Genomic DNA, 15,850 nt, shown 5'->3' with positions numbered 1-15,850 from the left:
TTTTCATCGTTTTGAAAAATATTCAAAACAAGAACAAACGCAACCGGTTCTAATTCAAAGGTGTAAACCACCCACCACCCAAAGCATGTCCATTTCCTGTGAAATGTCAACTCATTAGTTGAGCAATCCAAGGTGTAAATAGATGAGCTTTTTAAGGCGTATTTGCCAAATCAAGCCGCATTCATCTCTGCTGTTAGCCAGAAGGATGTCGAAGATTTATGTAAAAAACACCAAAGGCGATGAGTCCTTACAGATCTCATTCGAGTTTTGCTACAACGGAAAAGGCAGGGAATTTAATGCAGTTAGACCTAAGACAGAGTCAATCGAGGATACCTTTAAAAGGATATCTCAGAACATAGCGAAATTCTTTAACAAAAAGAGTAAACGAAAAAGAAAACAAGGAGAGGAAGACCCAGATGCACTGAACATAAGTATGAAGGTCTTTGGTCCAGATGGAAATTCAAGCATTGCCTTGGAGTCTACCTCTGAAGAGGCTTTGAAACACGGGAATGTGGTGACTATTTCTAGTGAGAAATACACTGTCGACGTTAACCCCCCTTACTGCCACTCCATCCTGTTGCCTCAGATTGTAATGGTTGGGTTTCCAATTTATCCAAAGTTGGACACAGAATTCTGCAGTTTAGATGATTCTGTGTATGTCTGGGAGAAGGTCAAGTACACGGAGGTTGCAGCAAACAACGATAACAAAAGTAATCAACAAGAATTAGAGAGAACAGAAGTATGTAGATGCTTATCATACAGTGCTGTTAATGATGACATTGGTTATAAGCTTGCTCTTACAGTGACTCCGAAATGTGGCGACAGATTGGGGAAATCTGTGTCATCCGAGTCCAAGTTTGAGGTCACCGCTGGTCCAGGTTTGTGCCCATTTGAAGAACGTCAGAAGTGGACTGAGAAGCTAACTGATTATGATGAGTGAGTTCAGTTTGCCAAGTATGCAGTGTCTTTTTTTAACCATTTTGGGAATGGGGCCGGGTCCCTTGTTGTATTAGAAAAATGGGCGGCGTTTTGACTAAAATTGGGTAATTAGTGTTGTTGCCGTTTTGCTAAAAAAATGCTTCAAATTGAGAAAGTGTTTTCAGCATTATTACTAATGTTGAACTTATATTGCTGGAATTTTTTTGGGGAAACCCTTGATTGGGATTTTTTGGGTTACATTTGGGGAAAATATTTTAAAAAATCCATGGGGAATAGGGCTGAATACCGGATCCGATTTTTAATGAAAAAAACCCTGCTATGTTATGTCCCTATCAGCAGTTTATGAAAAGAACATTTATTTTATAGGTTGATTAAGTCCATTAATGAGTTATTCAAACTTTGTGCTTCAATAAAATCAAAACATAATTTAATGAAACAACATTAACCATACATGTATTAAAATGAAAGTCAGTGTTGCATAACATACATGTAATTTCAGCATTGTAAAATTGATTTAGTTATTGACTTACTAGTAGTTATTTTAATTTATAAGAAATACAGAATTCAAATTGTGATTCATGTTTTTGACAATGGACTTATGAGGGAAGATGATGTTCAGCTCTGCATTTTTAATTGTTGTCTACTGACTAGTGAGAGGATGAATTGAATAGCAATTATCTTTTTAGTGTGAGAAATATAGCTGGAATAGGATTTATAACATTAATTTTTTCATATTTGATGTATATTAATACATGTAGTAAATATTAATTAATTTTACTTTGACAATGCAGGCTACGTGTTGTCAGTTACAACATATTGGCGGACGTGTATGCGGATCAGGATTTCTCAAGGGACGTTCTCTTCAACTACTGCCCTCCATATGCCCTATCTATAGACTATAGAAAACATCTGATTGTCAAAGAATTACAAGGCAAGTTGTGCTTATTATGTATCCAATCTTTTTTCGGGTTCTGTGTAGTTTTCTGAAAACGAATCTTCAATTTTTATAATGCATTGTGCAACTTAGAATGCTCTTATTTTAACAGAAACAGGCTTCAGTACAGAAAATAATCCTTATTGACTCATTCATGACTCATGAGACCAAATGCCTTTAGAAATCTGTTTGGATTTTGTAATTTATATTATCACATGTCATACCCATTACCCTGTTTCCGATGTGACATAACCATTACGAATATTTTTATCTTACACATGTGTATTTGTTACTGTAATATACTTTTAAAGCGTTTTCATTTGCTTATTTTCGTTTGATTGACCATTCGCATTTTGTTATTTTTCTGAAATGAGGTTGCAACGTCAAATGACGTCACGAAATGTAAACAACATTTGGGATTTATCATTATGTTTGCGTAAATATTTATTTAATTTGCTCATTTAAAAGCATGTGATAAAAAAGATCTGACACTCGTCATTTCATACCATATTTTATTAAACTTGTCAAGGAAATTCGTTAGTAAGCTGGCCAAAGGCTCGCTTACTTACAAAATTCCTGAACTCGTTTAATAAAATATGGTATGATATGACAACTCATGACAGATCCTATATATATCAATAATATATGCATTTTAGTAAAAACAATAAAGCTTACTTAAATTAATCTTAAAGTCTGAGTAGGATCAAACACAATTTTCCATTTGAATTAAAGTTGGGTTGTTTTGAACATGCACTTTTTTTATCTTCATAAACAAAAAAGTAAAAAATTGAAAAACATTAATTTTTTGTTCAATTGTCGATGCATATTTTCAAGGTTACAATGCAGACATTGTCTGTCTGCAAGAGTGTGACACCAAGGTGTTCGATTGGGACCTTACGAATGTTTTCAGCGTGCTGGGTTTTCAAGGTCACCTCAGGGAGAAGGATGGGGTCAGGGAGGGGTCAGCCATATTCTTCAGGAAGTCAAAATTCAGGTACTATATTATAGTCAAGGCTTTCACTGTATGCAGGATATAAATGAGCTGCACTCTGTGAAAAGGGGGTTTAATGCACATATGTAAAGTGTTGTCCCAGAAATAGCCTGTACAGGCTACGTCAACCGGATTTTTCTTATAAAGAGACTTTCTTTCAATGAAATACATCGTAAAAGCCGAAAGTGTCATCCCTTATAAGCTGGTGCGGACTGCACAGGCTTATCTGGAAAGACACTTTACACAAGTGCATTAAACCCCCTTTTCAGAGCACTGCCCAAATTTAATATCTTTATAAGACTCCATGTACATGTAGTATGCATGTTTCTCTTACATGATATCAGTATGGAGACTATAAATGACCTACACTGAACACAGCAAGAAGTTATAAGGCCACTGTTATTTTGATGCAATTCAATTACTTTGTTGGAGGCAAATCATTTTGTTCCACACATTTTGACATCGGCAACTTATAGAAGAACACGACAAGAATGAAGAATTTTTTTTGTATGGGTTTTTTAATAATATATAATGCATAGCCCACGATAACTTTGTTTCAAGCTTGTAAGATATGCAGTTTCTCGATAATTTTTGTTGAGTGTTTTAAATACTTAAATTATGCTTGTACAATTTATAGCTCTATATCATTTAGTTTAAAGCTGTGCAGTTAACCGATACTCTTTTGTGTCTATGTTTATAAGAATATTTTAGACTTCAAAGCCCAGAATGAGTTTGCTTAAGGCGTATAATACTGTTGACATCTGCAAGTGTTGTACATGTAGACTGATAGCAAAACCCTTGACATCTGCAACTGTTATACATGTAGACTGATAGCAAAACCCTTGACATCTGCAACTGTTATACATGTAGACTGATAGCAAAACCCTTGACATCTGCAAGTGTTATACATGTAGACTGATAGCAAAACCCTTGACATCTGCAAGTGTTATACATGTAGACTGATAGCAAAACCCTTGACATCTGCAAGTGTTATACATGTAGACTGATAGCATAACCCTTGACATCTGCAACTGTTATACATGTAGACTGATAGCAAAACCCTTGACATCTGCAAGTGTTATACATGTAGACTGATAGCAAAACCCTTGACATCTCCAAGTGTTATACATGTAGACTGATAGCAAAACCCTTGACATCTGCAACTGTTATACATGTAGACTGATAGCAAAACCCTTGACATCTGCAAGTGTTATACATGTAGACTGATAGCAAAACCCTTGACATCTGCAAGTGTTATACATGTAGACTGATAGCAAAACCCTTGGCATCTGCAACTGTTATACATGTAGACTGATAGCAAAACCCTTGACATCTGCAAGTGTTATACATGTAGACTGATAGCAAAACCCTTGACATCTGCAACTGTTATACATGTAGACTGATAGCAAAACCCTTGACATCTGCAACTGTTATACATGTAGACTGATAGCAAAACCCTTGACATCTGCAAGTGTTATACATGTAGACTGATAGCAAAACCCTTGACATCTGCAACTGTTATACATGTAGACTGATAGCAAAACCCTTGACATCTGCAAGTGTTATACATGTAGACTGATAGCAAAACCCTTGACATCTGCAAGTGTTATACATGTAGACTGATAGCAAAACCCTTGACATCTGCAAGTGTTATACATGTAGACTGATAGCAAAACCCTTGACATCTGCAAGTGTTATACATGTAGACTGATAGCAAAACCCTTGACATCTGCAAGTGTTATACATGTAGACTGATAGCAAAACCCTTGACATCTGCAACTGTTATACATGTAGACTGATAGCAAAACCCTTGACATCTGCAAGTGTTATACATGTAGACTGATAGCAAACCCCTTGACATCTGCAAGTGTTATACATGTAGACTGATAGCAAAACCCTTGACATCTGCAACTGTTATACATGTAGACTGATAGCAAAACCCTTGACATCTGCAAGTGTTATACATGTAGACTGATAGCAAAACCCTTGACATCTGCAAGTGTTATACATGTAGACTGATAGCAAAACCCTTGACATCTGCAACTGTTATACATGTAGACTGATAGCAAAACCCTTGACATCTGCAAGTGTTATACATGTAGACTGATAGCAAAACCCTTGACATCTGCAAGTGTTATACATGTAGACTGATAGCAAAACCCTTGACATCTGCAACTGTAATACATGTAGACTGATAGCAAAACCCTTGACATCTGCAAGTGTTATACATGTAGACGGATAGCAAAACCCTTTACATCTGCAACTGTTATACATGTAGACTGATAGCAAAACCCTTGACATCTGCAACTGTTATACATGTAGACTGATAGCAAAACCCTTGACATCTGCAACTGTTATACATGTAGACTGATAGCAAAACCCTTGACATCTGCAACTGTTATACATGAAGACTGATAGCAAAACCCTTGACATCTGCAACTGTTATACATGTAGACTGATAGCAAAACCCTTGACATCTGCAACTGTTATACATGTAGACTGTTAGCAAAACCCTTGACATCTGCAACTGTTATACATGTAGACTGATAGCAAAACCCTTGACATCTGCAACTGTTATACATGTAGACTGATAGCAAAACCCTTGACATCTGCAACTGTTATACATGTAGACTGATAGCAAAACCCTTGACATCTGCAAGTGTTATACATTTAGACTGATAGCAAAACCCTTGACATCTGCAACTGTTATACATGTAGACTGATAGCAAAACCCTTGACATCTGCAAGTGTTATACATGTAGACTGATAGCAAAACCCTTGACATCTGCAACTGTTATACATGTAGACTGATAGCAAAACCCTTGACATCTGCAAGTGTTATACATGTAGACTGATAGCAAAACCCTTGACATCTGCAACTGTTAAACATGTAGACTGATATCAAAACCCTTGACATCTGCAAGTGTTATACATGTAGACTGATAGCAAAACCCTTGACATCTGCAACTGTTATACATGTAGACTGATAGCAAAACCCTTGACATCTGCAAGTGTTATACATGTAGACTGATAGCAAAACCCTTGACATCTGCAAGTGTTATACATGTAGACTGATAGCAAAACCCTTGACATCTGCAAGTGTTATACATGTAGACTGATAGCAAAACCCTTGACATCTGCAACTGTTATACATGTAGACTGATAGCAAAACCCTTGACATCTGCAAGTGTTATACATGTAGACTGATAGCAAAACCCTTGACATCTGCAACTGTTATACATGTAGACTGATAGCAAAACCCTTGACATCTGCAAGTGTTATACATGTAGACTGATAGCAAAACCCTTGACATCTGCAACTGTTATACATGTAGACTGATAGCAAAACCCTTGACATCTGCAACTGTTATACATGTAGACTGATAGCAAAACCCTTGACATCTGCAACTGTTATACATGTAGACTGATAGCAAAACCCTTGACATCTGCAACTGTTATACATGTAGACTGATAGCAAAACCCTTGACATCTGCAACTGTTATACATGTAGACTGATAGCAAAACCCTTGACATCTGCAACTGTTATACATGTAGACTGATAGCAAAACCCTTGACATCTGCAACTGTTATACATGTAGACTGATAGCAAAACCCTTGACATCTGCAAGTGTTATACATGTAGACTGATAGCAAAACCCTTGACATCTGCAACTGTTATACATGTAGACTGATAGCAAAACCCTTGACATCTGCAACTGTTATACATGTAGACTGATAGCAAAACCCTTGACATCTGCAACTGTTATACATGTAGACTGATAGCAAAACCCTTGACATCTGCAACTGTTATACATGTAGACTGATAGCAAAACCCTTGACATCTGCAAGTGTTATACATGTAGACTGATAGCAAAACCCTTGACATCTGCAACTGTTATACATGTAGACTGATAGCAAAACCCTTGACATCTGCAACTGTTATACATGTAGACTGATAGCAAAACCCTTGACATCTGCAACTGTTATACATGTAGACTGATAGCAAAACCCTTGACATCTGCAACTGTTATACATGTAGACTGATAGCAAAACCCTTGACATCTGCAACTGTTATACATGTAGACTGATAGCAAAACCCTTGACATCTGCAACTGTTATACATGTAGACTGATAGCAAAACCCTTGACATCTGCAAGTGTTATACATGTAGACTGATAGCAAAACCCTTGACATCTGCAACTGTTATACATGTAGACTGATAGCAAAACCCTTGACATCTGCAACTGTTATACATGTAGACTGATAGCAAAACCCTTGACATCTGCAACTGTTATACATGTAGACGGATAGCAAAACCCTTGACATCTGCAACTGTTATACATGTAGACTGATAGCAAAACCCTTTACATCTGCCAGTGTTATACATGTAGACTGATAGCAAAACCCTTGACATCTGCCAGTGTTATACATGTAGACTGATAGCAAAACCCTTGACATCTGCCAGTGTTATACATGTAGACTGATAGCAAAACCCTTGACATCTGCAACTGTTATGCATGTAGACTGATAGCAAAACCCTTGACATCTGCAACTGTTATACATGTAGACTGATAGCAAAACCCTTGACATCTGCAACTGTTATACATGTAGACTGATAGCAAAACCCTTGACATCTGCAACTGTTATACATGTAGACTGATAGCAAAACCCTTGACATCTGCAACTGTTATACATGTAGACTGATAGCAAAACCCTTGACATCTGCAACTGTTATACATGTAGACTGATAGCAAAACCCTTGACATCTGCAACTGTTATACATGTAGACTGATAGCAAAACCCTTGACATCTGCAACTGTTATACATGTAGACTGATAGCAAAACCCTTGACATCTGCAACTGTTATACATGTAGACTGATAGCAAAACCCTTGACATCTGCAACTGTTATACATGTAGACTGTTAGCAAAACCCTTGACATCTGCAACTGTTATACATGTAGACTGATAGCAAAACCCTTGACATCTGCAACTGTTATACATGTAGACTGATAGCAAAACCCTTGACATCTGCAACTGTTATACATGTAGACTGATAGCAAAACCCTTGACATCTGCAAGTGTTATACATTTAGACTGATAGCAAAACCCTTGACATCTGCAACTGTTATACATGTAGACTGATAGCAAAACCCTTGACATCTGCAAGTGTTATACATGTAGACTGATAGCAAAACCCTTGACATCTGCAACTGTTATACATGTAGACTGATAGCAAAACCCTTGACATCTGCAAGTGTTATACATGTAGACTGATAGCAAAACCCTTGACATCTGCAACTGTTAAACATGTAGACTGATAGCAAAACCCTTGACATCTGCAAGTGTTATACATGTAGACTGATAGCAAAACCCTTGACATCTGCAACTGTTATACATGTAGACTGATAGCAAAACCCTTGACATCTGCAAGTGTTATACATGTAGACTGATAGCAAAACCCTTGACATCTGCAAGTGTTATACATGTAGACTGATAGCAAAACCCTTGACATCTGCAAGTGTTATACATGTAGACTGATAGCAAAACCCTTGACATCTGCAACTGTTATACATGTAGACTGATAGCAAAACCCTTGACATCTGCAAGTGTTATACATGTAGACTGATAGCAAAACCCTTGACATCTGCAACTGTTATACATGTAGACTGATAGCAAAACCCTTGACATCTGCAAGTGTTATACATGTAGACTGATAGCAAAACCCTTGACATCTGCAACTGTTATACATGTAGACTGATAGCAAAACCCTTGACATCTGCAACTGTTATACATGTAGACTGATAGCAAAACCCTTGACATCTGCAACTGTTATACATGTAGACTGATAGCAAAACCCTTGACATCTGCAACTGTTATACATGTAGACTGATAGCAAAACCCTTGACATCTGCAACTGTTATACATGTAGACTGATAGCAAAACCCTTGACATCTGCAACTGTTATACATGTAGACTGATAGCAAAACCCTTGACATCTGCAACTGTTATACATGTAGACTGATAGCAAAACCCTTGACATCTGCAACTGTTATACATGTAGACTGATAGCAAAACCCTTGACATCTGCAAGTGTTATACATGTAGACTGATAGCAAAACCCTTGACATCTGCAACTGTTATACATGTAGACTGATAGCAAAACCCTTGACATCTGCAACTGTTATACATGTAGACTGATAGCAAAACCCTTGACATCTGCAACTGTTATACATGTAGACGGATAGCAAAACCCTTGACATCTGCAACTGTTATACATGTAGACTGATAGCAAAACCCTTTACATCTGCCAGTGTTATACATGTAGACTGATAGCAAAACCCTTGACATCTGCCAGTGTTATACATGTAGACTGATAGCAAAACCCTTGACATCTGCCAGTGTTATACATGTAGACTGATAGCAAAACCCTTGACATCTGCAACTGTTATGCATGTAGACTGATAGCAAAACCCTTGACATCTGCAACTGTTATACATGTAGACTGATAGCAAAACCCTTGACATCTGCAACTGTTATACATGTAGACTGATAGCAAAACCCTTGACATCTGCAACTGTTATACATGTAGACTGATAGCAAAACCCTTGACATCTGCAACTGTTATACATGTAGACTGATAGCAAAACCCTTGACATCTGCAACTGTTATACATGTAGACTGATAGCAAAACCCTTGACATCTGCAACTGTTATACATGTAGACTGATAGCAAAACCCTTGACATCTGCAACTGTTATACATGTAGACTGATAGCAAAACCCTTGACATCTGCAACTGTTATACATGTAGACTGATAGCAAAACCCTTGACATCTGCAACTGTTATACATGTAGACTGATAGCAAAACCCTTGACATCTGCAACTGTTATACATGTAGACTGATAGCAAAACCCTTGACATCTGCAAGTGTGATACATGTAGACTGATAGCAAAACCCTTGACATCTGCAACTGTTATACATGTAGACTGATAGCAAAACCCTTGACATCTGCAACTGTTATACATGTAGACTGATAGCAAAACCCTTGACATCTGCAACTGTTATACATGTAGACTGATAGCAAAACCCTTGACATCTGCAACTGTTATACATGTAAACTGATAGCAAAACCCTTGACATCTGCAACTGTTATACATGTAGACTGATAGCAAAACCCTTGACATCTGCAACTGTTATACATGTAGACTGATAGCAAAACCCTTGACATCTGCAACTGTTATACATGTAGACTGATAGCAAAACCCTTGCCATCTGCAACTGTTATACATGTAGACTGATAGCAAAACCCTTGACATCTGCAACTGTTATACATGTAGACTGATAGCAAAACCCTTGACATCTGCAACTGTTATACATGTAGACTGATAGCAAAACCCTTGACATCTGCAAGTGTTATACATGTAGACTGATAGCAAAACCCTTGACATCTGCAACTGTTATACATGTAGACTGATAGCAAAACCCTTGACATCTGCCAGTGTTATACATGTAGACTGATAGCAAAACCCTTGACATCTGCCAGTGTTATACATGTAGACTGATAGCAAAACCCTTGACATCTGCCAGTGTTATACATGTAGACTGATAGCAAAACCCTTGACATCTGCAACTGTTATACATGTAGACTGATAGCAAAACCCTTGACATCTGCAACTGTTATACATGTAGACTGATAGCAAAACCCTTGACATCTGCAACTGTTATACATGTAGACTGATAGCAAAACCCTTGACATCTGCAACTGTTATACATGTAGACTGATAGCAAAACCCTTGACATCTGCAACTGTTATACATGTAGACTGATAGCAAAACCCTTGACATCTGCAAGTGTTATACATGTAGACTGATAGCAAAACCCTTGACATCTGCAAGTGTTATACATGTAGACTGATAGCAAAACCCTTGACATCTGCAACTGTTATACATGTAGACTGATAGCAAAACCCTTGACATCTGCAAGTGTTATACATGTAGACTGATAGCAAAACCCTTGACATCTGCAACTGTTATACATGTAGACTGATAGCAAAACCCTTGACATCTGCAACTGTTATACATGTAGACTGATAGCAAAACCCTTGACATCTGCAAGTGTTATACATGTAGACTGATAGCAAAACCCTTGACATCTGCAAGTGTTATACATGTAGACTGATTGCAAAACCCTTGACATCTGCAACTGTTATACATGTAGACTGATAGCAAAACCCTTGACATCTGCAACTGTTATACATGTAGACTGATAGCAAAACCCTTGACATCTGCAAGTGTTATACATGTAGACTGATAGCAAAACCCTTGACATCTGCAACTGTTATACATGTAGACTGATAGCAAAACCCTTGACATCTGCAACTGTTATACATGTAGACTGATAGCAAAACCCTTGACATCTGCAACTGTTATACATGTAGACTGATAGCAAAACCCTTGACATCTGCAAGTGTTATACATGTAGACTGATAGCAAAACCCTTGACATCTGCAAGTGTTATACATGTAGACTGATAGCAAAACCCTTGACATCTGCAAGTGTTATACATGTAGACTGATAGCAAAACCCTTGACATCTGCAACTTTTATACATGTAGACTGATAGCAAAACCCTTGACATCTGCAAGTGTTATACATGTAGACTGATAGCAAAACCCTTGACATCTGCAAGTGTTATACATGTAGACTGATAGCAAAACCCTTGACATCTGCAACTGTTATACATGTAGCCTGATAGCAAAACCCTTGACATCTGCAACTGTTATACATGTAGACTGATAGCAAAACCCTTGACATCTGCAACTGTTATACATGTAGACTGATAGCAAAACCCTTGACATCTGCAACTGTTATACATGTAGACTGATAGCAAAACCCTTGACATCTGCAAGTGTTATACATGTAGACTGATAGCAAAACCCTTGACATCTGCAACTGTTATACATGTAGACTGATAGCAAAACCCTTGACATCTGCAACTGTTATACATGTAGACTGATAGCAAAACCCTTGACATCTGCAACTGTTATACATGTAGACTGATAGCAAAACTGGGCATGTATAATACATCTACCACAGTTACTGCAAAACTGGGCATGTATAATACATCTACCACAGTTACTGCAAAACTGGGCATGTATAATACATCTACCACAGTTACTGCAAAACTGGGCATGTATAATACATCTACCACAGTTACTGCAAAACTTGGCATGTATAATACATCTACCACAGTTACTGCAAAACTGGGCATGTATAATACATCTACCACAGTTACCGCAAAACTGGGCATGTATAATACATCTACCACAGTTACTGCAAAACTGGGCATGTATAATACATCTACCACAGTTACTGCAAAACTGGGCATGTATAATACATCTACTACAGTTATCTCTATAACTCTGTTCTAAACCTATCATTTTATTGCAAAAATCTTAACATATGTGACTGTTGCAGGTTAATTGAAGAACATGGAACAGTGTTGCGAGAGTTCCTTGAAACAGACAAAAGCTGCGAAGACCTTGTAAATAAGACATACAATGTTGCTGCCCTGAAGGAAGTACTGGAGACGCGATCTACTATATTACATGTACGTATATGTTGTTAGGGTTTTCAATCAATAGTTGATAGCGAAATGAAACTTCTTGGGCTGTTTGTATATTAGCCCCGCTCTGTGAAAAGGGGGTTTAATACTTATGTTACTATATATAGTAACAAAATTGACTCGAATGCATGTGATTATCGGTCAAAGCAAGGTGATTATCACGTTTTGCCTGCCGGGCCAAATGTTGATAATCGATAATCAGCCACGGTGATGTCACGGCCAACGCGTTACGTAATAACAAAATAGCGTCCACATTCAGTCTCAGCCAACAGTGATCAATACAACTAACCACAACTCAACGAATGAATCGAACATAATGTTCACGACACGTAGCACACAGTTTGGATTATACAAATATCGATTGAAAAAGAAACCCTTCTGTACATTAGATATATGCCTCTATTTGAGCTTTACTAGGATTCATCGAAGTGACGAAAAGCAAAATTTACAGTTAAAGAAACACTTACCTCGACAACTTAAATCTGGTGTTTATAATAAGAAAATAACAACGATGTGCTATTACATCCTTTTTTGTTATTCCACCCATTATTTTATATTGATTTTAAATCACACTTTTTAAATGATTGTATCGAATGCTAAACACGTTCACCAAAAACACGATTTACGAAATCAAATGACTTGTAGGATTACCCAAAATCGATTCCTGATAATGCATGACAAACACACAATCCGAAATAAGTTTTGGATAAGTTTTGGAAAAGCTCGATTCTTAAAAATATTTAGCTGTTAAATATAAATCCTCCATGACGGAATTGTTGTCCCTAAAATCCAGAGAGTTTAGCTAAAACTGTGTTTCTTCACAGAAATGATGTCACATGAGATACCTCATAAATTGCGTGTTCAATTGAATGATAGTTAAAGTACGGAAAGCTGTTTCTGTAAGAAATAGTACAGTTAACGGGGATTAAGTATTAAAGACGTTAATACCATCTTAGCTTGAGGGCCAGAAGTGATAATCGGCCCTGGAGTGAATAATCGCCCTCAGGCCTACGGCCTTTGGGTCGATTATTCACTCTGCGGGCCGACTATCAATTCTGGCCCTCAAGCAACGAGGTATTAACCTCTAATTAATACATGTGCGTCAAGTGTCTACCCAGATCAGGATTGAACTTTCTGCATAAACTAGATTTTTGCTAAGAAAAGACTTTCTTCAATAGAAAAATACCCAGATTAGCCTTAGTGGTCCGCACAATTAACCCTGTGCATGCTGGGAAATTTGTCGTCTGCAAAAATGTCGTCTGCTCAATTTCTAAAATTAGCATTTTCTTCGATTTTTTTTCAAAGAATATTATCAGAATAGCAAACAGTTTGGATCCAGATGAGACGCCACATTCTGTGGCGTCTCATCTGGATCCAAACTGTTTGCAAAGGCCTTCAAAATTTGGTTCCAGCACTGAAAGGGTTAAAGCACATGCATTTAACCCCCTTTTGTTCCGACAGCGACTCTTATGTTGTTGGGTTATTCAATCAATGGTAGATAAGTTAAATGAAACTTATCAGTCAAAAGTGCTCAAGATGTTGTTGGCCCAATCAGCTAACAGCTGTTAATATTTGGATGAAGTATTTTATGTAAATTCATTGTAAAACCTGTAATATATTGTATGTGTTGAGTCATACATGTAGGTATGCTCAAATGTGTGCTTATCATATGAATTGCTTAAAAATGAATTTTATTTATTGTTCAATTTTTGACAAAACAGGCTCTGGACACTGACTTTTGCTCTTAATATTTGATGGTTTTCATAGTACATGGCATGAGTGATGTCAAGTCTATAACATTTCAAAATTACATTTACACATAAATTCATGGTTTGTTCCATGTCAGTTTTGCCCTATGTATTTATATGCCAAAGCATTAATTAAGATGGAGGGGTAGAAGGCAAGTTGGTTGAAGGTATCAATATCAGACAACAAGCCAAACTTTTACCAGTCAGGCCTTTTGTTGCGCATTTTTTGAAAAGAAGCAATTTTGGAATTGTATTTTTTTCACTCGAAAAGTCCACTGATTTGGGAAAAAAATCATTTTTTTAGAAATCATTATAATAATTTAAGTTATAACAACAAAATCATATAAATGATATTAATAAAATTATACTAATTGATATACTATGATTGATGTAATGACATTAACATGAAATAATCATTACACTTTAAAAAAACACTTGTAGATACGCCAGGAAAAGACCTTTTAAAAATTATTGTCATGATTTCCCCAGGTTCTGGCCCTTGAACCCCTACACCGGCCTGGTCAGGTCCTACTGGTGGCCAACACGCACCTGTACTTCCATCCAGACTGTGCTCACATCCGTCTCGTGCAGACTCTTACCTCACTCAGGTTCCTAGAGAAGCTTATGCATACATACCGGAAGCAGGTTTGTTATGATGTTTTTATTGTATAATATATACAGTCAAACCTGAGAACAGCGATCAGTCAAGGGAAATGACCAAAGCGACCGTTGTCCACAGATGACCGTTGAATTCGGATCACAATTTTAGGATGGTATGTCAGTTGGTAGTATTGCTACGTCGTTACCCTACCCAGTCGTTTGAATATAGTGTAAAACAAAGGCTCATTGCCGTTAATTGAGCATAATAACAGAAATATCTTACGTGTGTACATTAAATGCTACAGAATAATATCTTATAGATTTATTTAATTTCATCTTGTTAAACTAAAGCAATGACTTTATCAACGCTGATATAATTGTTTACTCATGCGTCTCGTTCATTCATTAATTAAAGTTCGTCATGTGCCGTTGACGTCACGTCCGTACAAGTTTAAAAAGCGGATTTGCTGTCATAAACCGATAGTACGGTGTAATTGTACCGTTCAAAGTACCATGTACTAATTAGCGGTCATTTAATTAGCGATAATTACTTAAAACGTGTCACGAATTCTGACATATTTTCTTTTGAAGATGCTCCCACAATTACCACCGGAAAACAAACCGTCTCAACACCTTATTATTTGTTTACTCGCAGCGGGCCGCTTTTATAATATCAAACACAATTACCGCTTTCAGACGCTTTAACCGCAAAATAGACAGACAAATGATGTGCTGTGTTTTTAATTTTCGCGACTCGAGACAACTGACGCGCGACCGTTAATTTCAGGTCAAACATGAATTTCGGAGTGGAATATGGTGGCCGTTGGCCGTTATGGCCAGGTGACCGTTAAATTCAATTGTAATATAGAGTGTTTTTCGTCGGGGGATTCCAGACTGACCGTTGTCTGCAGGTGACCCGTAAATTCAGGTGGCCGCTAGGTCAGTTTCGACTGTACTTGTGATTAAAATCCGTATGTAACTTCAGGAAAAAATAATTCATTTACCTTCCATGTT

General features: G+C 37.4%; 1 protein-coding gene across 1 annotated transcript in view; it reads left to right on the top strand.

The window, feature by feature from the left end:
- Positions 1–49: 49 nt before the first annotated feature.
- The window catches only part of LOC127847441 (2',5'-phosphodiesterase 12-like), a 38,942-nt gene continuing 23,141 nt past the window's right edge, over positions 50–15,850 (top strand). The window contains exons 1-5 of the mRNA XM_052379350.1: positions 50–936; positions 1,731–1,870; positions 2,708–2,867; positions 12,341–12,473; positions 14,726–14,881. Coding sequence (XP_052235310.1) covers positions 143–936; positions 1,731–1,870; positions 2,708–2,867; positions 12,341–12,473; positions 14,726–14,881 — 1,383 coding nt within the window. The 5' untranslated portion in view covers positions 50–142. The remainder of the gene's footprint in view (positions 937–1,730; positions 1,871–2,707; positions 2,868–12,340; positions 12,474–14,725; positions 14,882–15,850) is intronic.

Source organism: Dreissena polymorpha, chromosome 10, assembly GCF_020536995.1.
Source record: "Dreissena polymorpha isolate Duluth1 chromosome 10, UMN_Dpol_1.0, whole genome shotgun sequence".
NCBI lineage: Eukaryota > Metazoa > Mollusca > Bivalvia > Myida > Dreissenidae > Dreissena > Dreissena polymorpha.
This window is presented reverse-complemented; position numbering and strand designations above follow the sequence as displayed.